The sequence below is a fragment of the Guillardia theta genome (genome assembly GCF_000315625.1).
Source record: "Guillardia theta CCMP2712 unplaced genomic scaffold GUITHscaffold_131, whole genome shotgun sequence".
Lineage (NCBI taxonomy): Eukaryota > Cryptophyceae > Pyrenomonadales > Geminigeraceae > Guillardia > Guillardia theta.
The window spans coordinates 1-20607 of NW_005434543.1; the positions used below are offsets into that span (position 1 = coordinate 1).

The following is a 20607-nucleotide window of genomic DNA, read 5'->3' on the forward strand; positions in this document are numbered from 1 at the left end:
CCTCCCTCCTCCCTCCTCCCTCCTCCCTCCTCCCTCCTCCCTCCTCCCTCCTCCCTCCTCCCTCCTCCCTCCTTCCTTCGCCCTCCTTCCTCCATCCACATTATTTTCTCTATTCCCTTTCCTCCACCCTCTTCCCCCCTTCCTGCCTTTTCATCCATAATCGTCATCCCTTCTCCACCTAAACTTCTTCCTTCACATCTTACGCCTCTCACGTTTACTTTCAGCTCTTCTCCCAGCTTCCTTTCCACGAGATTCTCATCTGCGACAATCTCCTCTACTGCATCTGCCTCCTCATGGAGCTGGCAGGTATGCCTGTTGCTCTCTTCCCTCCACCTCCTCCCTGTCACACGCCACACTCCTTCATCCCTGAGCCACCTCCCTTCCCCAGACTCCCTCTCCTCCTTCCTCCCCTTTCCTTTTCGTCGTCGTCGTCGTCGTCCTCCTCCTCCTCCTCCTCCTCCTCCTCCTCCTCCTCCAATATTCAGCTCTTCATCTTCCCTTTCCCTCCCTCCCTCCCTCCCACCCACCTGACGACCATGGTAGCTTTGGTGCAGCTGCGGGTGACTCACCCTGAGCTGCCTCGGCCTTTCAAGATTCCCTTGAAGATCGTCCCCCTCGCCATCATGTGCATCCTCCCTGCCTCCTTCTGCTGCTTCGTCCTCTTCACCAGGTGACCTCTGCCTCCTAGCTCGGTGGAGGAGCTGCCAGGCTGTGCTGACAGTTGCCCGACAGCTCCGTCAAGATCATACTCGCCGCCCTCCTTCTCGTCGGAGTTGGGGTGATTCTGTACGGGGTCAGAACCTTCGTCCTGGTCGAGGTGGATCGAGGAGGGAAGGAGGGGCGGGAGCAGATGATGGGGCGTATCAAAGTCTCCCCTGAAGGGAAGAACTGCCAGCTGCTGCTTTCCTATGCCGCTGCCTCCTCTATCCTCTCGCCTCTCTCGGCTGCCTTCTCCTTCACTCGGGGTTCAGTTCATTTCCTCCCGGGCCCTCCTCTCTGGGCCTCCTCCCCTCCCTCCCTCCCCTCCCCTCCCTCCCTCCCTCCCTCCTCCCTCCTCCCTCCCTCGCCTTCCTTCCTCGCCTTCCTTGTTCTTGCAATTTGCTCAGCTGTCACTGTGTCGGAGTCACGCGAGTAACGAAACCGTCATCATGGCATTGAAGTCTCAGGCTTATTACTGCAATGTCATCTATTACTAATGAGCTCCCTGGGTTGTCATTAAAGCCTCACACAAGATAACTTGAGTCACGACACGAGCCGCTCAGCGGCGGGCCGACCGTCTCAGTTGCCCAGTGCCCGCGGCTCGGGTCACGGTAACACTGCCGCGGGGGTGGCGGCCGCTGATGGAGCGCACTGCGGTATGCCAGCCGTGCCAGTCAGATAGCGCCGAGTTAACAAAAACTCTCCTGTAAACCAAGACGACTTACGTGGCAGGGCGGCCATGTAGTACGTGTGATGCTAAGGTCCCCTCATGTCTGGATGCTTGGGTTTCACATCCTAGCATACAGTCTATCTCTCATGTGCTCCTCAATTCTGGTTTCGTGTGCGGAACTTGGAAAACTGGAAACTTGTGCTCCGTCAGCCGCGCCCGGCAGCCTGGCGGCCCGGTACGCGGGCCGGGTCCGCGCGACGCAGTGACTGCCAGTGCCCAGTGACTCCTGACTAGCAAGGTACCGACAGCGAGTCTCTCAGGGACGTCACTGACCGATCCGATCGCCGGACTCAGTCCCGGATGATTTCGGAGTTCAATCCGGCGAAACCGAGTTGACCAACCTCATCCGCCTCAGGCATTTTCGGAGTATATTTTCTTGACTGCACAGCTAATTTGAAATTTGAAGGAAATAATGAAATTCTTATATGTACTTTCACCCTGACATTTCATCCATACGACAACGCCTCCTCCAATTCCACCCACCCCACCCCACTTTAACAAAGATAAAGCGGCCGTACTACCCCCTCAGAGCATCCACCCCACCCCACATGAGGTCTGTAAAATGCTCGTATCACCCCCACCCCCAAGTACCCCATGTCCCTCCACAATCCCACAGGGTCTTATTTCCGGGGGCCATTCTAAAATGTTTTAAAAATCGACATTGGTTTTAAAGTGTGTACAAGTAAAAAATATCTTCGCAGAATGTAGGTACATAGCCCAATGATAAGTAAAACAACAGTACATAATTATGGGTAGATATTTGAATACCACTTTGGTAGTTCTCCTTTGAGTTATTATTTTTATACAATGAATGTAGCGGCACATGATACTGATACGATACGCAAAATTGTACGAAGTTAGAATAACATTTTGTTGTCAGTAATATCTCCAGGGTCGGATCCCTAAAACAACCAGAATTAAAACTCCAGTATCGAACCAACCTACTACCATCGGCCCCCTTTATAAAACTCAACCGGCATTTTAGAACTGTTTTGAGAATACAATAGTTTTTGATTAAATACCACCCCCATATCCCTTCACTGACCTCTACACCCCCTTTCTCCTCCCACCCCAAAGGAGGACTCCACCCTCAATTCTGTATATCTCCACCCCCACCCTTTCCCACGATTTGTCTACCCTACTTTCCCCTGCTTTCAACCCCCTTGCTCCCCAAGAGCCTCCTTTGTACCACCCCTATAGGACGAACCCAACTACATGGTCCAGTGAAGACCACCCATGCTATGACCAGCCCCACCCACATTTGAATCCAACAAGTGTCGACCCACCTCTTATCCCTACGTCTCTCCCTTTATGACCCAGCTATCCTTGTACCCCATGCTGAAACTCTTCAGTACCCACCCCCGGGAGTTCTTTTAAGTACCTACCCTCTAAATGAAAATCGCTACCCCCCATACTCATCGACTTCCGTCGCTCAGCAATGCTGAGCAAGTCAGCATGCAGAGGGGCAGGAAGGAAGTCGGGTTCGTCAACTAGTTTCCTTCGTTTCTCCTCCTCATCCACCGCCTCCTCTTCCTCTTCCCTCTCACGATCTTCTCTATCTGCTCTAGCAAGCTTCTTTATCCCTTCCACCGTGTTTCCTGTTGGAAAACGCTGGAACTTTCCGATGCCAAGTCTTCCTCGACGTAGAAGACTTGCTGGCTACCGTCACAATGCACACTTGGATTTAGCCATGACACTCGTCGTCCTCACCTCCCTGTTATGGTCGGTTGAGGGCTCCGATCCGCATTTTTCCCGCTGCAGATCTCGGCGGCGTCTTCCACCATGCCCACCAGAATCCTGCACCTCAGAGGCGGTGGTGGGGAGAACTGGTATGGGCGGCTGAGAGGAGGGCAAGTAAATCCTGCGACAGCTAGTTTTGTGCGTGAGCACGACCTGAGCACGACGGAGCGTCTTGAAGATGTATACAAGGTAGAGGATATCCTTGGTGAGGGGGGATTCGCAACGGTAAGGTCAGCGAGGCACAAGATCACGGGGAGAAAAGTCGCGGTGAAGACAATCGACCTGTTCAAAATCCAGACGGGGAAGTTGGACATGCTTCGGAATGAGGTCAATGCTCCTGCCATCTACCGCATTGACGCCACCTGACTCGTTGTGTTGATTTGCTGGGATGGTGTTGCAGATTGAAGTCATGAAGATGCTCGATCATCCCAATATCGTTCGGCTGTATGAGACGTACTCGGAGAAGGAGAAGCTGCACCTTGTGATGGAGCATTGCGAAGGCGGCGACCTCTTCGACTTCCTCATGAAGACTGTGTGTAAATCTTCTGTCCCTGGCCAATTTTGAATATATTGTTACAGAGCATTGAAGAAGGCGGATCCAAGACGTGGTCCGATGGTCAAGGAGCAGAGTATCAGCTCACTGAGCGCGGGATCTCAGAACTCGTTGCGAAGATGCTGAGTGCTGTCAATTACCTGCATCAAAGAGGAATCGCGCACAGAGATGTAAACCTCTGTGACCGGCCTTGTTAACCATTGACCTGGCTGCAGATCAAGCCCGAGAACTTTCTCTTGGAGTCGAAAGCATCGCACGAAGGGTTCGGTGAGATCAAGATAATCGACTTCGGATTCAGCAAGGTTTTTCATGGAACCAACGATCTCCATAACATGCTGGGATCGCCTTACTACGTCGCCCCCGAGGTGCTGTCCGCGTCGGACACGAAAGGGTAAACCGAGATTATTTCCGTTCTTTTGGCTGATCTGTTGTCCTGCAGGTATGGACCGCAATGTGACATCTGGTCTCTAGGGGTCGTTATTTACACGATGCTCTGTGGGCAGCCGCCATTCTACGGCGACGACAACAACCAAATCTACAAGGACATTCAGACTGGCGAGTACGAATGGCCAGAGGACATCGTGGTCTCGAAGGAAGCAAAAGATTTCGTCAGTCAGATGCTTGTTCTTGATCCTGAAAAGAGAATCACGGCAGCTGAAGCCCTGCAGCATCCTTGGATCACTTCGGCATCGAAGCTTGAGGTGAATCCTATCACTTCTCGGATGCTTTCCCAGCTCTCCAAGGTCCGTGATATTGGCAAGCTGAAGAAGCAAGCTCTGCTCGCAATCGGATACTCGCTTGACCGCGAATCGATCCGACAAATGCGAGAAACGTTCCGATCTCTAGACAAAGAGGGCAAGGGACTCATCAGCTTCGATGACCTCCACAATGCCATGATTCAGGTACTTGATGGTCCTTTGGGCAAAAGCCGCTTCTTGCAGTTCTAGTAACTCCTAGACAGTTCGGCATGAAACGTGAACAAGTCGAAGAGCTCTTCATGTCGATCTCAGAGGGCAACAGAGATGGAATGATCGAGTACACCACGTTTGTCGCTGCATGTCTGGAGAAGCAGACGTACTTGGACCAGTCACAAGTGTATCACGCATTCCACAAATTCAAGGACAAGAGTGGATCCATCACAGCTGAAAGCTTGCGCGAAATTCTCGGAAGGAGGTTCTCCCTCCAAGAGGTGGAGCAGATGGTGCAGGAAGCTGACCTGACCGGAGATGGGAAAATCTCTTGGGGAGAATTCACGCTGATGATGGGGAACAGACTCCCAGTCTCCAGAGTCGCCTGGAGGGTCCTCCCACTCTTCGAGGGGCTGTCTGCAGACGAGGTACCTCTCGCTCTCTCCCGTGCTCATCACTGAAGCTAGTTTTCCAGGTTAGCAGAATCATGGAAATCAGCACAATCCAGAACTTCAGCCCTGGGGTCGACATCATAGTCGAGGGGACTGAGGCACAGTCTTTTTTTCTGGTGGAGGAGGGCGAGCTGGAGGTCAGCAGGAGACGACACAAAGACATCAGGCAGCCCAAAGCTGGAACTACCTCGCTAGCCAACAGCCCCCCACGGAAGGGATCGCAGCCCGAAATCGCACACCATGCGGATGAGGATGCATCGCAAGTGCAGAAAGATATCATCGTTGTGCTGGAGGCGAAGACGGTAGTTGGAGAGATGGAGCTTGTGAATCCGGACAAGGTCTGATCCCTCTCAAATCCTGTGTTCGTTGTCTGACCTGTCGCGCAACAGACACGGTTTGCAACCGTGACGGCCCTGACACACTTGAAGACGAGGGAGGTCGGTGGCCGCTTGCGACACTCGGGCTCTTGACTCCTTGGTGCAGGTCCCTTATGCCGACTTCAAGTCTCTGATGGAGAGAGACTATGCCCTCGGGTACAAGGTCATGACCAACATCGCGAGAGTTGCTGCCAGATCGGTTTACGAGGTCACCCTAACCCCTCCTTCGGAATCTTCCTTCTCCCTCTCCTGCCCTCCTCGTTCTCCTCTTCCTGTTGTTCTTTCCTCTCTTTCAACTGTAGCAAATCTCTCCCATCGACGCTCGAGGCTTGTGGGGTGACTGCTGCATGCAGATGAACAAGAAGTACTCAGACTGCGGAGCAGCTCTAGACTTGTACGCCAACAGCTTTCAGCGCCGTTGTGACTCCAACCTGGGTCAGAGCATCCCGCGGTGTCAATTACGTAGGGCACCGCAGAGCAAGAAGGTTGAAGACGATGCAAGGACATGAGACATAGATCCAGGAGCAGCGCGGACGGGTATCTCTACAGTGTACATAACTCTTTACTGACAAGCGGAAGACTGCGATGGAATCAAGTCAAACAGGCTAGTTTGCTCTCCTCGTCCTAGCAAATGACGCATGACAAGACGAGGAGACAGACAAGGGGGAGGAGGACGAGGTTGAATCGATAAGGCCAGGAGGAGGAAGGTGGTGAACGGATACATATTAAAATGAGAGTAGGAGTTGTTACAGGCGTGAAGCGAACAACATGGTAAACTTGATTAAACGAGCTAGCAAAATTATTTTGACTCCTTTTTGCACAACACGACTTGTCCCTGCCCCTCCACACTTCCATCTTGTCTCGTTGGCTCTCTCACAATCCCCGCCCATCTCTCCCCTCCTCCCCCCCTTCCCTCCCATCTCTCCCCCCCTCCCCCCCTCCCCCCCTTCCTGATCAACGGATGAACAGGAAAGGACATTTCATGCACATAATATTCTTTGTTCATAAACTTTACTGTATGTAATAAACATTTTCTTGATGAACCATAAATATTTACTGCAGAGCAATAGAAATGGCAGTAAACTCCTCAAAAAGAATTGATTTTTATTGCTTTAAAGCTTTGATGCTAAAATTTTGAATTGATTGAATGGAAAATTACAAGTTTAAATGGACCATTTTAATTTCTTCACCAAAGTTTGAAACAATTCTGAAATCGAGGACAAAGATCCGGCCTATGAAGCGCCGGGAGGGGTCGCGACAAGACAGGGAGGAGGAGGAAGAGGAGGAGGAGGAGGAGGAGGAGGAGACGGGAGGAAGGAAAAGACGATCAAGTGAAGGCGGACAAGGATTCTTGGTTGACGAGATCATAAGGATTTAGCTGAGCTTGAGGAGGAGGGATGAGAACTAGCGCAGGGTGGGTGGGGGTAGGGGGGGCGCAACAGGACCAGGCCGGTGGAACATGCTCGTCAGGAAAGGATGAGGGTGAAATATTGAGATGAAGGACGAGGATCCATGAGAAATGAGATGCGTTGAAGAAGTAAAGGGGATGTGACAAGGAGGAGGAGGAGAAAAAGGATGAAGAGCGTGGTGGCCAGGGCAGTTACAGGTTGTACTTCTGCCTGGTGAGGAGTAAGATTCATTAGGAACGATTGATGGATGCCACATCTGTTGTTTGTTTGAGGAAAATGATGGAACAAGACGAAGAGGGATCTCTTGTGATGCTCTCCTCGATCATTGCTCCTGTTTTCACTTTCAGTTGTTTAATGTTGATAGTGGATGCTGAAGTCGCTTGCTCCATGTATCTTCCATTGCACATTTCTTGTTGGTGATCGAGGACGAGCTCAGGATTATCTTGTCTCTCACACGTGTTGATCCTTGTTGACATGTTCTTCTCAGAAATCTTCTATTTCATTCTCTCTGATCAACATGGCAACAAAGACTGCGTTCGATGACCTCGGACCAGAAGCAAACAAGGTCATGCCCTCTCCCCCTCCCCCTCCCCTTCCTCCTCCCCCTCCCCCTCCCCTTCCTCTCCCCCTCCCCTCCCCTTCTCTCCCCCTTCCCTTCCCTTCCCTTCCCTTCCCTTCCCTTCCTTTCTTTCTGTTCCTTTCCCTTGACACACTTCTCCCGTCTCCTCTCCTCTCTCTGACTACTCTGTTTTAGACTGTCGATGAATTCATGGAAAGTGCCGCACACAACTTCAACCTGAGCCCTAGCGCCACACCTCCAAAGGTGACGATTGGATGTCCCTGTCTTGGCTTGGCTTGTCCGCTTGCGTTGTGTTGTGTTGTGTTGCCATCTCTTAAAAAGAATCGAATGTTTATCTTTCTTTCCCTTTCATCTTCGATTCGTTGACACCTTGTGTGAAGGCTCCTGCGGATATGGGACCTCCAAGTCAGATACTCTTCTACCTCCTCTCTGACTCCTCTACCCTCTCCTCCCTCTCCTTCGCCCTCCGATACACTTTTTGTCCTCCTTCCACTCTTGTTTCTTCTCGACCCTTCCCGTATCCCTTCAACCGCTCCTTTCACTGTCCTCTCGTCCCTTCAGATTTCTTCTCCGCTCTTTACTCACCTCACACTCCCAGAGGATGCTCACGAAGCGAAGGAGAGGGGCAACGCGTGCTACAAGGCTCGTCAGTATGCTGAAGCTGTCGGCTACTACGAGCAAGCCATCAAGATGTGAGGATCGGCTGCGAGGCCCAGAGCTCACGTTGGATGTCAGGTGCGACGACACGGAGCAGCTCAAGATCTACTATAGCAACAGGTGAGAAACAGATAGCCAAGCTCTCCCTCCCTCCTCCACGTCATCCTCCGCTCCCTCCCGTCTACCAATGATCATGCTTGAATCACATGCTTGTGCTGTCTCTGCCTCTTGCCACCTCCCTCACTCCCTCCTCGCAGGAGCGCAGCCTACTTTGGCCTCAAGATGTTCATCGAGTCTCGCTCGTGATCCTTCGCCTCCTCGGACTCCCCTTCATCCTCACTTCCTCGCAGAGACGCGATCAAGTGCACTGAGCTCGACTCCATGTGGGCCAAGGGATGGTACCGCAAGGGCCTGGCGGAGGAGGTGAGGGAAAGACCCAGGGAGAGGAAGCAGGGGCATGAACAAGGCGGAAAGGAGGGAGGAGGAGGAGAGGAAACAGGGGGATGGAGGAGAGAGGAGGGGGGGCGTTTTGATCAACTTCACAGGGCCTCGAAAAGTATCACGATGCCGAAGAATCCTTCCGAATGTTCGCATCTCCTCTGTCTCTTACCAACTATGATCTCCTCTACTTCACCTCCCACTCCCTCGTCTCTCTCCTCCTGTCTGTGCTTCCCCCCCCGCCCCCGCCCCCCGCCTCCCTCTCTCCTCCTCCTCTCCTCCTCCTTTCCTTCCTTTTGCTTCCCTCCTCTCCCAGTCTCATTCCCGACTCTCCTTGTCTCCCTTGTTCCTCCCTCTCACTAGCCTCTCTCAGGGGTGTCGACTGCGCCCCGCGCGACGAGGCGCTTCAGCGGGCCTTGCAGGAGGTCAAGATGATGCTGTGAATGCTTCAGCTGGGGTGGACGGCCCAGCTGAACTCGAGCTGGTACGAGTTGTCGATTGCTAACAGCAGCTAACAGACAAGAGCAAGTAGTTTGCGCGTCTCTTGCTGACGTCACACAGCCTTAAGTGTATAAAGTTGAATAGCAGACTTCTACCCAGCTGCCCTCCAGCAGCCTTCTTTGCTGGCTGACCCTCCTCCTACTACTACTTGTTGCGTCCTGCTCGCCTGCTAAGCCGAAGAGGAGGAGGGAGAGCAGAAGCTCGGTCTCTGGGCGTTGAAAAAGATTCGCGAGGTCGTTACGACACGCTTCCTCGCGTTAACTGGACCTGTGGCAACGATTGAATCACCTCCTCCTCTGATCCCCTCCCTTCCCTTCCTCCTCCACCTTCTCCCTCCGCTCAGGTCTTGCTGCCTGACAGTCTCCTCCTGCTCTCCCTCACTTACATCGATCATATCGTAGCGGATGTTCCCTGTTTCCAATACACTGATAATGCTTCAGACTCCTCGCCCTCCCCTTCTCCCTCGCCCTCCTCTCCTCCTCTACCTGTCCGTGCTGGCATGCTCGTTCCTCGGAGTCCCTCCCTTCTGCCACAGCTTAGGAATCTGCAAAGAACTTCTCAGATAACGAGGAAGAGGAGGAGGAGGAGGAGGAGGAAGGGAGAGGGGTAAGGACCTTCGGTCTACTGTCCTCCTCCTCAGCTCGAGGATTTCGTTTCGTATCCTGCCGTGAGGAGCTGTCTTCATCCTTCCCCTCGTCTTCCCGCACAACCACCTTGAAGAATAGCGTGACATCTCTTCCTCTCTGCTCTGCTCTGCTCTGCTCTGCTCTGCTCTGCTCTGCTCTGCTCTGCTCTGCTCTGCTCTGCTCTCTCCTCGCCTCGTCTCGCCTCCCCCCGTGGTCTTCACCTTCCTCGCAAATCGCAGGTGTATGGAAGTCCCTGGCGTGCCGAGCATGAGGGGTGCGATCTCTATGATCTGAACGAGACGATGAGTGAAGTACGGGGGAGGAGAGAAGCAAGAGAAATAAAAGATGCTGTAAAATGGGCGGGGCAGGGGCAGGGCAGGGAGATGGACGGGAGGGGAGGGGAGGGGAGGGGAGGGTTCTTGTTCTCACCGGCCATCTATGGACGTCCACATGGTTGACTTGCATGAGAACATCGCCCTCCTTGAGCTGTCGCTCCAACATCAGTGAAGAGGCTGGAAGGGCGAGAGGAGGGATGGACAGGGGAGGAGAGGAGCGAGGAGAGAGGAGAGGAGAGGAGAGGAGAGGAGAGGAGAGGAGAGGAGAGGAGAGGAGAGGAGAGGAGAGGAGAGGAGAGGAGAGGAGAGGAGAGGAGAGGAGGAGAGAAGAGGGAGCATCTTAGAGGAGAATAATCGTAAAGTTACCATGTTGCTCTTCTCTGCAGAGCTGCGAGGCACGAGACCCTTTACCTGTTCTGACATGAGAAGGGCGAGCAAGAGTGGGAGTGTGGGGAGGAGGAGCAGGAAAACGAGCATGACAACGAGGATCAGAAGGAGGGGAACGAGAACCGGGAAGTGGAGGTGGACAAGGACGAAACGAGAAAGAATTTTCCATACCACGAGTCCTCCTGTTCCGTCGGACGCGAAAACAATGCCCACTCCAACCTGACGGGAAGAAAAGATTCATTCGCCATGGCATCGAGACGCAAGGAGCAGGCGCGCGTGTTAGCTTCTCTGCTGCATGTTCCCACCTTGGCTGAAGGCATCGGTCCCGAAGGACGAGAGGACAAGGTCGACTGCCTCTGAAACTCTTCCTTCTCTAACCTCTGGCTGCAGCAGTCGAAGACGGCGAAGAGCGACATCTCGAGGAAGAGGAGAACGAGAAGCGAAGAGAAGACGAAGATCAAGGAGTGCTCCGATAAGGGACAGGCGACAGCAAAGAGATGGAAGGGAGGAGAAATCGGGATCAGGCACAGTGAAGCAAAACCGAAGGGACCGGAAGAAGTGAAGCAAAAGGAGAAGGAGGAGGAGGAGGAGGAGAAAGGACGGAGGATGCAAGGGGGTCCAGGAAGGAAAGATGAGAAGTAAGGGAGGGAGGAGGGAGGAGGGAGGAGGACGAGGGTCTACGGTGCAGGATGCTGGAAACTGTGCATGGTGAGTTCTACCGGGCGGACATGGTGGGGAGTCAAAACGATTTACAACCTTAGGGGTGGGGTAGTCTGAAAATTGAATTCCCAGAGGGGTGTGGGGCCAGCGGAACCGAATAGGGGTGGTAATTTCATAATAAACAGATCCATTATGGGTGGGTACTGGTCACAGGACTCCGGAGCCGTAACGCTTCCTAGGGGGGTAGGGGTACGGATGATATAGCGGGATCAGGACACCAGGGGTGGGTAGTACAGATTTGGATATGGCGGGGTAGGGTAACCAGACCATTCAAAATGTCGGGGAAGGCAGGAAGGTAGGCAGGCAGGCAGGCAGGCAGGCAGGCAGGCAGGCAGGCAGGCAGGCAGGCAGGCAGGCAGGCAGGCAGGCAGGCAGGCAGGCAGGCAGGCAGGCAGGCAGGCAGGCAGGCAGGCAGGCAGGCAGGCAGGCAGACTCGCTGACCATCAGGCAGGAAGACGATTTGAGGAGAGGAAGTGAGAAACAAGAAGGAAGCAAGGGCACTAGGGGTAACGAAGGAACTGGCAGTAAGACAAAGAAGAAAGGAGGGGGGAGGAGCAAGGTACCATACGAAGGAGGGAAGGGAACAACTGGGCAAGGAGTGGAAGGACAACGGAATGGGGAGCATATCATAATAGGATTGAAGGGAAAGTGAGGTTGCAGAAAAAGGAAAGCAAGACGAGTAGTCAGTAGGAGAGGAGGAATACATACACCTGCCATCCCAGAGTATTACCTACAGGTATCCCATGCACGATTCCTGCATAGCAGCAGATGCAGAGGCGGTGACAGACATGAGTTGTAAGAGAGTTGCGGATTTGTGGTTCAATGCAGTCAAGGGGGAAAAAAACGAAGCAGAGCAAAACAATGAGGACATGAAGAGGATGGCATATCAACAAGTGCGAGTGCAGTGAAGCTTCACAAGGATGAAGGTAAAAATGAGGTGAAGCGTGAGAGATAAAGATGGATCTGCAGAGACAACATTTGAACATATGAAAGTAAATTAGCTGCTGCTGATAACAATGATGATGTGGTTGTTGTTATGGAACAAGCCGGGTCGATGCATGGTAAACAAACTTTGTTCAGATGTCGCATATCAAAGAGTGATGTAGAGAAACTTGAGCAAGGAGAGCAAAAAAAACGACAACAAAGAGCTTACAGGTTTAATTGATATGAAAAGCTGTGAGAGAAGGAAGAAAAGACGTAAGTTGCATTCCAAACGTCCAAGATGGGAATACGGTATTGACATGCAGCAAACTTGTTGCTAGTGGCATAATCATGATGTAAGTGAAACAAGTGAGAAATCGGAACTAAACAGACTCTCATCAAGATATGTTTGATTTCAAGAGATCTTGTAGTCAAGCAGAACAAAGGGCATGAAATCACCAATATCCGCACATCGATTGTGATAAGCTGCATCGCATTAATCTTTCAAACAACAGCTTCCTTGTTGGCAATGAAATGAATCTATTCGTCCTTCTTTGCCGTCTCGAATTTCTTCTCTTCATTCCCTCCACACCATCCTCTCGTTCCCAGTTTGTTCTTCTTTCTTATTATCTCCCTCCTCTCGTTCCGTCTCCTGGTCTCTTCTACCTCCTATCTCTCTCCTTTCTTTCCTCCCCTTCTTTCCCTCTCGTCCATGATCTTTCTTCTTTCTCCTACCTGATCCTCAAGTTTCTCTCCTACCTGATCCCCATACTTCGACCCCCTCACATTCCGTCCCCACTTATCTACCCCCCTTGAAGCTTCTCCCCCTGGATCCCCACCTCCCCCCCCAAATTTCAGGCTCCTGCCCCCCTCCGCTCTCCCTCCCCTCCCGCGCTCGTTTCCTGCTCCCTCCCTTTCCCCTTCCAGTCCTGGGCCGATTGCGCCCTCCGACCCAGCCTCCTACCCGTCGCTTGCGCCCCCTCCTCCCCTACCCGCTGGATGGCCTCGGGGCACAGGAGCGTTACTATCAGTGGCAGCGAGAGGGAGGAGGGAGGGAAGGGGAGGACGAGGATGTGGATGGGGAGGCGAGGAGAGTCGCAATCGTTCCCCGTGTTCGAGGAATGGCTGACTGGAGGGCGCAAAGATGCAGTCGGAGGCAGCAGGACTGGGAGGGAGAGCAAGACATCGAGGCTGAGGAGGCAGGTGAGGAGCTCGAGCAGCCTGGAGCACCGGGAGGAGGAGGGAGGAGGAGAGACGGGACAGGTGCTTCCGATCCTGGCAGACATCGAGACGAGGATACAGGAGAGGATACAGGAGAATGCTCAGCGAGGGTCGTACCTGGGAGTGGAGAGCCTGCTCAAGGAGCTGCAGCTGTACGACCATCTCTTCCAGGACCTGGTGGACAAGACTGATGCTGTCTTCCCCATCGCCTCCCACCTCCTCCGATCCCTGTGGGAGAGCTTTGTGAGCATGATCAAGCAGAGCTTCATGGTCTACCTCCAACGCTCCTCCGACCTCAACGACCGCAACGTCCTCCTCGACCGCGAGGTCAAGCACAGCTCCAACACCGCGCACGAGCTGCATGCTCGCGTTGTGACGCTCGAGGGAGCCTTGTCAAAGATGCGCGAGGAGCTGGTGACATGCAGGAAGCAGCTGAGCCAGGCGCAGCAGAAGATGCAGCTCAAGGACAGCTGGATCCGAGCTCGAGGGCGAGAGAAAGACTCGAGAGAGTTCCCGCTCAAGTCCACCATGAAGGTGCTGGAGGAGGTGGAGGGGGAGCAAGACGCGAGTCTGAGCGTGCTGGAGGAGATAGAGGATCTGTTCGAGATGCGGGTGGAGGAGGAGTCCAGGTCCTCCTCGGCTCGCAGAGAGCACTCGCACAAGATGCTGTCCAAGTGGAAGGAGGAGATGCTCTCCCTCCGCCAGCAGAACAAGACGCTACGAGCTGGCCTCCAGCATGCAGAGGAGGAGACGAGGAGGCTGTCGGACCAGGCAGCCAAGTATCTGAACCTGCTCGAGAGCTTGAGGGACAGCAATCAGACGCCGCGACCTCACTGGGACGACTTGTTTGAGCGCGTCTGTCCCCAGCTCTCGCACATGACCATCGTCAACTTGACTTCCAGCACGGAGCTGCGTCAGGCCTCCTACAAGGGCGCCACCGCTGACCGCGTCCTCTTCATGGCCGAGCTGCTCGCCCGCCTGCTGCCGTCCGAGCATCAAGCTGAGCCGCAAGTTACTAAGAGCAAGTTCTTCGAGGCCCGGGGGACAGGCAGGAGCGTTCCTCTCTACCTTCGAAGCAAGAACCCGGTCAGGAACCGCTCCATGGGCAAGCAGGAGACTCTGCTGCTCGTGCATGGCATCGTCAACTCGCGGTACAAGCGGCGAGGGGCAGCCAAGGCGGCGTCGCTACAAGAGGACATCTTCGACTACCTCAAGTCCCGATGTCAGTTCGACTTCGGAGCTGCGGTCGAGCTGGGGTACAACCTGGTGGAGGGGTGTAACAAGTACGTGGAGGAGCCGTTCATCCAGCTGTTCAGGGGCGTCATGGAGGGCACGTTGCCCGAGGCCCTGCTGCTGGATTCTGTGGCTCTCGTCGAGGAGCTGGCAATGAAGCTGAGAGAAGCAGGAGAGGAGAGGCAGAGCGAGGGGAGGATGGAGGTGAAGACAGTGGAGGAGCTTGTTAGAAGTTACTTCCCCTACAAGGACCGGCGCAAGATCACAGGTGAGCTCCTGTCTTGCAGCCTCCCTCGCTCATGCTCCTCCTCCTCCAGAGCTCCTGCAAGCCTTCGACCTGCCTCATCCTACAGGAAGGAAGGACGAGACACGCGTCCCTCGCAGTGATGACGTACAAGCCCCTCCCTCCCTCCTCGTGTGATGATAGCGCAGATTGTAGAGTATGAGCTGCTCTTTCTCGAGGACGAGGCTCGCGTCGAGGTATCATATCGCTCTCATGTCAAGAGCTACATGTACTACCAGCTCATCTCACTGCACTACATGTACTACCAGCTCATCTCACTGCACTACATGTACTACCAGCTGATCTCACTGCACTACATGTACTACCAGCTCATCTCACTGCACTACATGTACTACCAGCTGATCTCACTGCACTACATGTACTACCAGCTCATCTCACTGCACTACATGTACTACCAGCTCATCTCACTGCACTACATGTACTACCAGCTGATCTCACTGAGCTAACTTTTCATACCTTTACTGCCTCAGGGTCCTTTCGCGCAGCTGGTCAAAGAGCAGGCGCTGATGGAGAGAAAGGAGATCATGATTGAGGTATTACTTTGAAAGCAACCTGTTGCTGCTTCTTTCAACCTACCCCTCTCTTCTCTCATTCTCCTTCTTTTCTTTCTTTTCGTTCTTCTCCTTCAGCTCGAGCGTCAACTCCGTAACTTCCAGAGGCCTGGAAGGCAAGCTGTCATGCCGCATCAGGTGGGCAGAGTGGGGAAAGGGGGAATGAGGAGCAGGAGCAGGAGCAGGAGCAGGAGCAGGAGGGGGAGAGGCGGGGGGAGGGGGAGGAGATGGAGAGCGGAAGGGAGTCGGTAGTAGTTGATTACCTTCTAGCTCAAGCAAGCAATAGCGTCGACGGATGAAGGATTTCCTCCAGAAGAGGTGCTCCACCACCAACACCACCACCACCACCTCCTCCTCCTCCTCCTCCTTCCCTCCCTCTCCTCTTCCCCCTCCCCCTTCTCCCCGACCTCCTTCTCCTCCTCCCTTCCTGTCTTGCTGTTTCGCCTCAACCTGCCACAGGTCGAGCGGCTCTTTCAGATCGCGATGGAAGCAGCGGCGAACCCGCAAGAGGAAGACGAGCAAGTCAAAGTCAAAGACATCCTCCAAGCACTGCGATGGTGAGCAGCAAGTGTGTTGTCAGTCATCGTCCCCTGCACTGTTTGCTTTCTTTTCTCCTCTCCCTCCTCTCCCTCATCTTTTACTCCTTCCCATTCTAACCTCTCCATCCCCTTCCTCCTTCCTCTTCTAACCTCTCCATCCCCTTCCTCACCTCTCTCCGCCGCAACATGGCGGGTATGAATGAACTCAGCCTCCTTGAAGTCTCCTCGTCTTCTCAGCTCATGAGGTGGCAGGGCCCCGGGGCTTCGCAGGTTCTCCTCCTACGGGGTTCGCGTCAACGATGTCAAGCTCCTCTTCTCGTCTCCTTGAGCCTCCCGCCCGCCATGTATCGCCCAACTTATCCCTTGTCAGTAGACGCCACCTACTATGATCCGAGGCTCACTGTCACTATGGTACGCTCGGACTCGGTCACTGGTTCTTTATCCGGCGGCGACTCTTCAATCCGATCACTGTCTGCTACTAACCAAAGGCTAACCCGGCGTGGCATATTAGGGGGGGGGGGCAGTCACAGTGGGCGCCTCGGTAATCGGGCCCTGGCGGCGGGTGCCGCCGGCATTCCCGCCCCGGGTAGTGAGCCGGCGGACTCGGGACTCAGGCTCGGACCCGGCGACAGTCACTGCGCGGCGGTCGGCGCCCGGTCACAACCGCCGGCTACGTGACCGGGCCGTGCCAGGACTACATGCCGTTCACTTTTAGCCCTTTCGTTAATTTCCGTACGGGCCGGCGTCACGGTAGGCCCGGCTTCAACCCGGAGGCTTCCGTAAGTTCCCGGACTACCGTAGCCTGTACTGTAGTACCAAATTGGCACGTATCAGTATTCCCGGAGTCACTGCCCCGTCCCACTGCGGATCGGACCGGCGTACAGGGCCGCGGCAGGGCGGCCGCCACGCCCCGGGCCCGCGGGTGGGGGCGGCGGCGGTCGGCGGCCCGGCCCGGACTCCCCGGAATCCGGTGATCGGAATTCAACCCGGAGGCTGGCAGGCCCGGGGGCCGGCCCGGGCCGGCGGGGCCTTAGAGCCGCTTCGACACTGAGCCTCACCGGGCCTCATCACTAGGCTCGCCTCAGTTTTTTTGATATTTCAATAGTACCCGTGGGTGGTGTGTTGACCCCTTTAATTCCGCGCAACCACAGAGAAAAGCACCAGAGAGTTGACCCGCTTGAGAACATGGGGGGTATGGGGGGACTGGGGGTAGTGAGCCTAACGAAGAGCCGCGATGGAGAGACGTGCGGTGTTGATGGCAGGGATGGCCGCCATGGCCGCTGTCCTCTTAGCGATAACAGCCATGGTTGCTACTGCTCAGAACAGATCTTCCCTCCTCCAGGTCGTTGTTCGCCGCCCAGCTCTTATGCGAATCCCAAGAGGATCGAAGCTGTATGATGCCGCGCTTGAGCCCCTCTACACGGAGGGAGACAACGTCATCAGCGCCTACAGCTGGCAGGACCAGCATGGCAGTGAGTACGATCCTGAGGCACAGAATGTCTATGCCGATCTCCCCATGGAGAGAGACAGCATCTTTGATCCGGATGATGAGTTCAGAGGCCTTGCACCCAAGGACATGTCAAAGAGCTGCGACAAGTTTGGCTCGTGCGAGGAGCCAGTGAATGCATGGGCTGACCTGCCAGACACTGAGGCCAGATCGATGAGCTTCAGATCTCCTTATGTTGCGCCTCTCAACGCCTGGGAAGACATGACCCTCGATTATTAACTGTTCGTTGACCACTGCGGTTGGGCAAGTACTTTGTTCTTGCATTTTGTTTCATACGCCTAATACAACTGAACCGAAGCTTGATCTTGTTCACTTGTCTGCATGTACTGACCAGTTTCAGGTTGCATCAGATCTGTCGCTCTGCTGGCGTGAAGGTACACAGTCGGCATTGACATAATGATGGAGCGTGGTGCTCTTGTTGTGTTCCTCGTTCATTTGGTCGGTTCATTCAATCGATGGCAAGCTCGCTCAGTAGGTGAAGGAAACGTTCGCTCTCTCTTCCCTGTCAGATGGAAGAAGCTGGGTGAAAAAGCCATCTAACCAGGTCGAAAGAGTCAGGCTGTACTGAACGTTTGCTTCGACATCGATGGACACATCCTTGGGATGATCGTCCTATTCATTCTTGAGCTTTGCAAACCTGTAACTTTGTGCTCCTCTACTGAAGCGATCATGACCTCTCATGGTGGAATCGATGAACCTTCATCTAACTGGTTCCCTCAAACTAACTTCATCTCCCTTGAGAGTCCGGTGATTCAATTTCCTGCAGAGCCGATGTACATACCTTTCACTGTTAACCCCGTCGTATCTCTAGATCGCTGCTTTCTTCGTCGCGTTCGACATCGTCTAATCTCATCGTTCTATCGATATCATGTGATGATCATTGTCAAGATCAAATCATGATCATTGTCAAGACGACATCATGATCATCGTAAGTCATCATCGCTATCGCAGTATGTTACAGTCATTGTGCTATCACCATCATCGTCTCCATCACCATCATCGTCTCCATCACCATCATCGTCTCCATCACCATCATCGTCTCCATCACCATCATCGTCTGGTTCGGTCTTCAGGCTGCTGTACACCATGGTTGAGGCGGACCTGAACACACAACAGGGGGTAGGGTATGTGAGAATCTGGGGATTATTTGCCAAGGGGGTAGCAAACATGGAAATGGTGGGGTACTTGGATGGTAGAAAAGTGGGGTAGAGGAAACGTATGGGGTGTGATACCAGGGTAGGGTTAATGTGTCCCCTCATGGGGTAGGGAGCCAGGGTTCCTTGTCACCATGACGAAATGGCAATAAGAAGGAAAATGACGACGGAGATGAGAATGAGCAGAGGAGTAGAAGGAGAAGGAGGAGGAGAAGAAGAAGAAGAAGGAGAAGAGGAAGAAGAGGAAGAAGAAAAATAAGTGGGGAAGGAGACGATGAGACGAAGCAGACTGTGAAGAGTATGAGGAGAGGTTGTGCGGAAGTGTAGGCATGGACGATCAATAAGAATGTGGGCCCGGTAGGAGATGAAAATTTGAGACGGGCATGAAAGAAACAGAAAGGCGTTGCTGATGACATAAAGTCCTGAAGAAGTTTTTTCACTCCAAATGTTTTTCGTCAAAGATAGGATAGATGATGAAAATGGGAAGTATAACTGGATAGTTCGTTTGTGCGGCGGATTTCTGCCCCATGAAGTTGATCGGTAAGCGCTGAGGAAGAGAGCAATGTTCAGGATCAGGGAAGTATGCATACCATTACCTGCTGCTTGCTCACACATGATGGAAACATGCGGCATGATGGGGAGAGGACTTCGATCTCTGACAGTCGTCACTTGGACAACAGGCGCGAAGTGGCAGAGTCATCCGACTTCGGAGGGGTTGCAGCATGCAGGTGTGGAGATGCCAGCGAGACTCATCTTTGACCTCACTCCTTCTCTTCAGAGCATGCAGACGAAGCTGCTCTGCAGCGAGAGGGTCCTCCTCGCACTTGTCGCCTCTACAGTGAGTTTGCTTTGGAGGGGAACGAGTTAACGTCCAGTGCGACTTACACCTGTTGCTCCGTCAGGTTGCGTTTGTCGTCCTATCAGCCACCATCGACTTCTCCCATCCTCGTCCTGCTGCTCTCCGAGACTCCATGTCCACCCTGCCGCAGTTCACGCAGGAGGAGGGGGAGATGAAGGTAAGAGAGGTCCGTGCCGTGACCTGCCTTGAATGCCATGCAGGCTCATGAGAATTTCTACGAGTCGGAAGGAAGCTCTCCTTCTCGCCAATCCTCATGGACGGGCAATGGTCAGTGTCGCTCGCTCCGTCCTCCTTCCCCTCCTCGTCCCTCTCCCCCTCCCCTCCTCCCTCCCCCATCTTCTCCTCCGTCTCCTCGTCTTCCTCCTCACCTTTCTCCCACCCCAGCCTCTCACTCTTTTCCCTCTCCCGTCCTCCTTCCACGTTCTTGCTCCTTCTCGTATGCCTCCTCCTTGCTCTTAACATTGATCCTTGGAGTGCAGGAGGGGCAGCGTTCAAGTACCTCCAGCATGAAGCATCGAACCCTGTAACAGCGAGCAAGAGCATCGCGAGGCGAAGGGACTGATGGAGGGGATGGCTCAGGTCACGGAGGCGGAGGAAGGGTTGAGGAGGAGCCTTCGAGGACGATCTTCCAGCTCAGATCGGTGAGGGAGAGGGGAAGGGAGAGGAAGGAGGAGGGAAGGGGAGTGGGGGAGGGGGAGGGGAGGGGAAGAAGGATGAGGAGCTGTGTTGTGTTTGATGCTGATGTATGCGTCAAGGGTGGACTTGTACGGAGCATGGGGATCGAGCAGGAGGAGGCATCGAGATGATTACGTGGAGGTCAGAGAGGACGGGGAGGAGGAGGCGTGACGGTATTGGCGGCAGAGGTTGCGGAAACTTGAGCAGAAGAAGCGGGAGAGGAGGGACAGCGACTTTTTCGCAGGTGAAGAAGCTTCAGCCAGTGGAACTGAGCGGGAGGGAGGGAGGGAGGGAGGGAGGGAGGGAGGGAGGGAGGGAGGTGAGGTGAGGTGAGGGAGGAAGGAGGGAGAGACGGAAGGGAGAGAGGGAGGGAGGGAGGGATTGAGAAATCAACAGGTGTTACGAAGGCCTTCGGGAAGAAGGAAGGGAATTTGCTGATGAACAAGTTTGACCCTCAGAGGTAGGGGGATGAGCGAGACACTGAGAAAGAGGGAGAGACAGAGGAGATGGATGCGTTGATGGAAGTGAGGA

At 54.0% G+C, this 20607-nt stretch overlaps 6 protein-coding genes across 6 annotated transcripts in view; 5 read left to right on the forward strand and 1 right to left on the reverse strand.

The window, feature by feature from the left end:
- Positions 1 to 224: 224 nt before the first annotated feature.
- On the forward strand, positions 225 to 1196 carry GUITHDRAFT_146664 (hypothetical protein; the record flags this gene model as incomplete). Its single annotated transcript, XM_005822085.1, has 4 exons — positions 225 to 306; positions 544 to 670; positions 733 to 817; positions 1107 to 1196. Coding segments are annotated over 4 exons (384 nt in total), but the record flags the coding sequence as incomplete, so codon positions are not given.
- A 2361-nt stretch (positions 1197 to 3557) lies between these two features.
- Positions 3558 to 5091, forward strand: GUITHDRAFT_90329 (hypothetical protein; the record flags this gene model as incomplete). The annotated part of the gene is made up of 5 exons (XM_005822086.1): positions 3558 to 3701; positions 3800 to 3892; positions 3938 to 4098; positions 4162 to 4624; positions 4684 to 5091. 5 exons carry the CDS (start codon positions 3558 to 3560, stop codon positions 5089 to 5091), a joined length of 1269 nt encoding a protein of 422 aa, XP_005822143.1.
- Positions 5092 to 7353: 2262 nt separating this feature from the next.
- Positions 7354 to 9131, forward strand: GUITHDRAFT_155556 (hypothetical protein). The gene is made up of 9 exons (XM_005822087.1): positions 7354 to 7433; positions 7623 to 7691; positions 7829 to 7853; positions 8047 to 8140; positions 8184 to 8225; positions 8363 to 8407; positions 8456 to 8528; positions 8651 to 8691; positions 8917 to 9131. The coding sequence occupies exons 1-9, from the start codon at positions 7386 to 7388 to the stop codon at positions 8984 to 8986; spliced, it is 507 nt and encodes a 168-aa protein (XP_005822144.1). The 5' UTR covers positions 7354 to 7385; the 3' UTR covers positions 8987 to 9131.
- Positions 9132 to 9281: 150 nt separating this feature from the next.
- Positions 9282 to 10808, reverse strand: GUITHDRAFT_146667 (hypothetical protein; the record flags this gene model as incomplete). Its single annotated transcript, XM_005822088.1, has 9 exons — positions 9282 to 9311; positions 9430 to 9469; positions 9530 to 9588; positions 9659 to 9757; positions 9892 to 9960; positions 10100 to 10156; positions 10372 to 10416; positions 10564 to 10611; positions 10698 to 10808. 9 exons carry the CDS (start codon positions 10806 to 10808, stop codon positions 9282 to 9284), a joined length of 558 nt encoding a protein of 185 aa, XP_005822145.1.
- A 6295-nt stretch (positions 10809 to 17103) lies between these two features.
- GUITHDRAFT_155557 (hypothetical protein) lies at positions 17104 to 17690 on the forward strand. Its single transcript, XM_005822089.1, has one exon. The coding sequence runs from the start codon at positions 17116 to 17118 to the stop codon at positions 17605 to 17607; it is 492 nt and encodes a 163-aa protein (XP_005822146.1). The 5' UTR covers positions 17104 to 17115; the 3' UTR covers positions 17608 to 17690.
- A 1633-nt stretch (positions 17691 to 19323) lies between these two features.
- GUITHDRAFT_166058 (hypothetical protein) overlaps positions 19324 to 20607 on the forward strand; it is a gene marked incomplete at its 5' end in the record, with an annotated part of 1878 nt that continues 594 nt past the window's right edge. Inside the window, 8 exons of the mRNA XM_005822090.1 lie at positions 19324 to 19380; positions 19445 to 19558; positions 19602 to 19668; positions 19881 to 19924; positions 19981 to 20042; positions 20157 to 20217; positions 20263 to 20320; positions 20473 to 20536. Of these exons, the coding sequence (XP_005822147.1) occupies positions 19324 to 19380; positions 19445 to 19558; positions 19602 to 19668; positions 19881 to 19924; positions 19981 to 20042; positions 20157 to 20217; positions 20263 to 20320; positions 20473 to 20536 (527 nt within the window). The remainder of the gene's footprint in view (positions 19381 to 19444; positions 19559 to 19601; positions 19669 to 19880; positions 19925 to 19980; positions 20043 to 20156; positions 20218 to 20262; positions 20321 to 20472; positions 20537 to 20607) is intronic.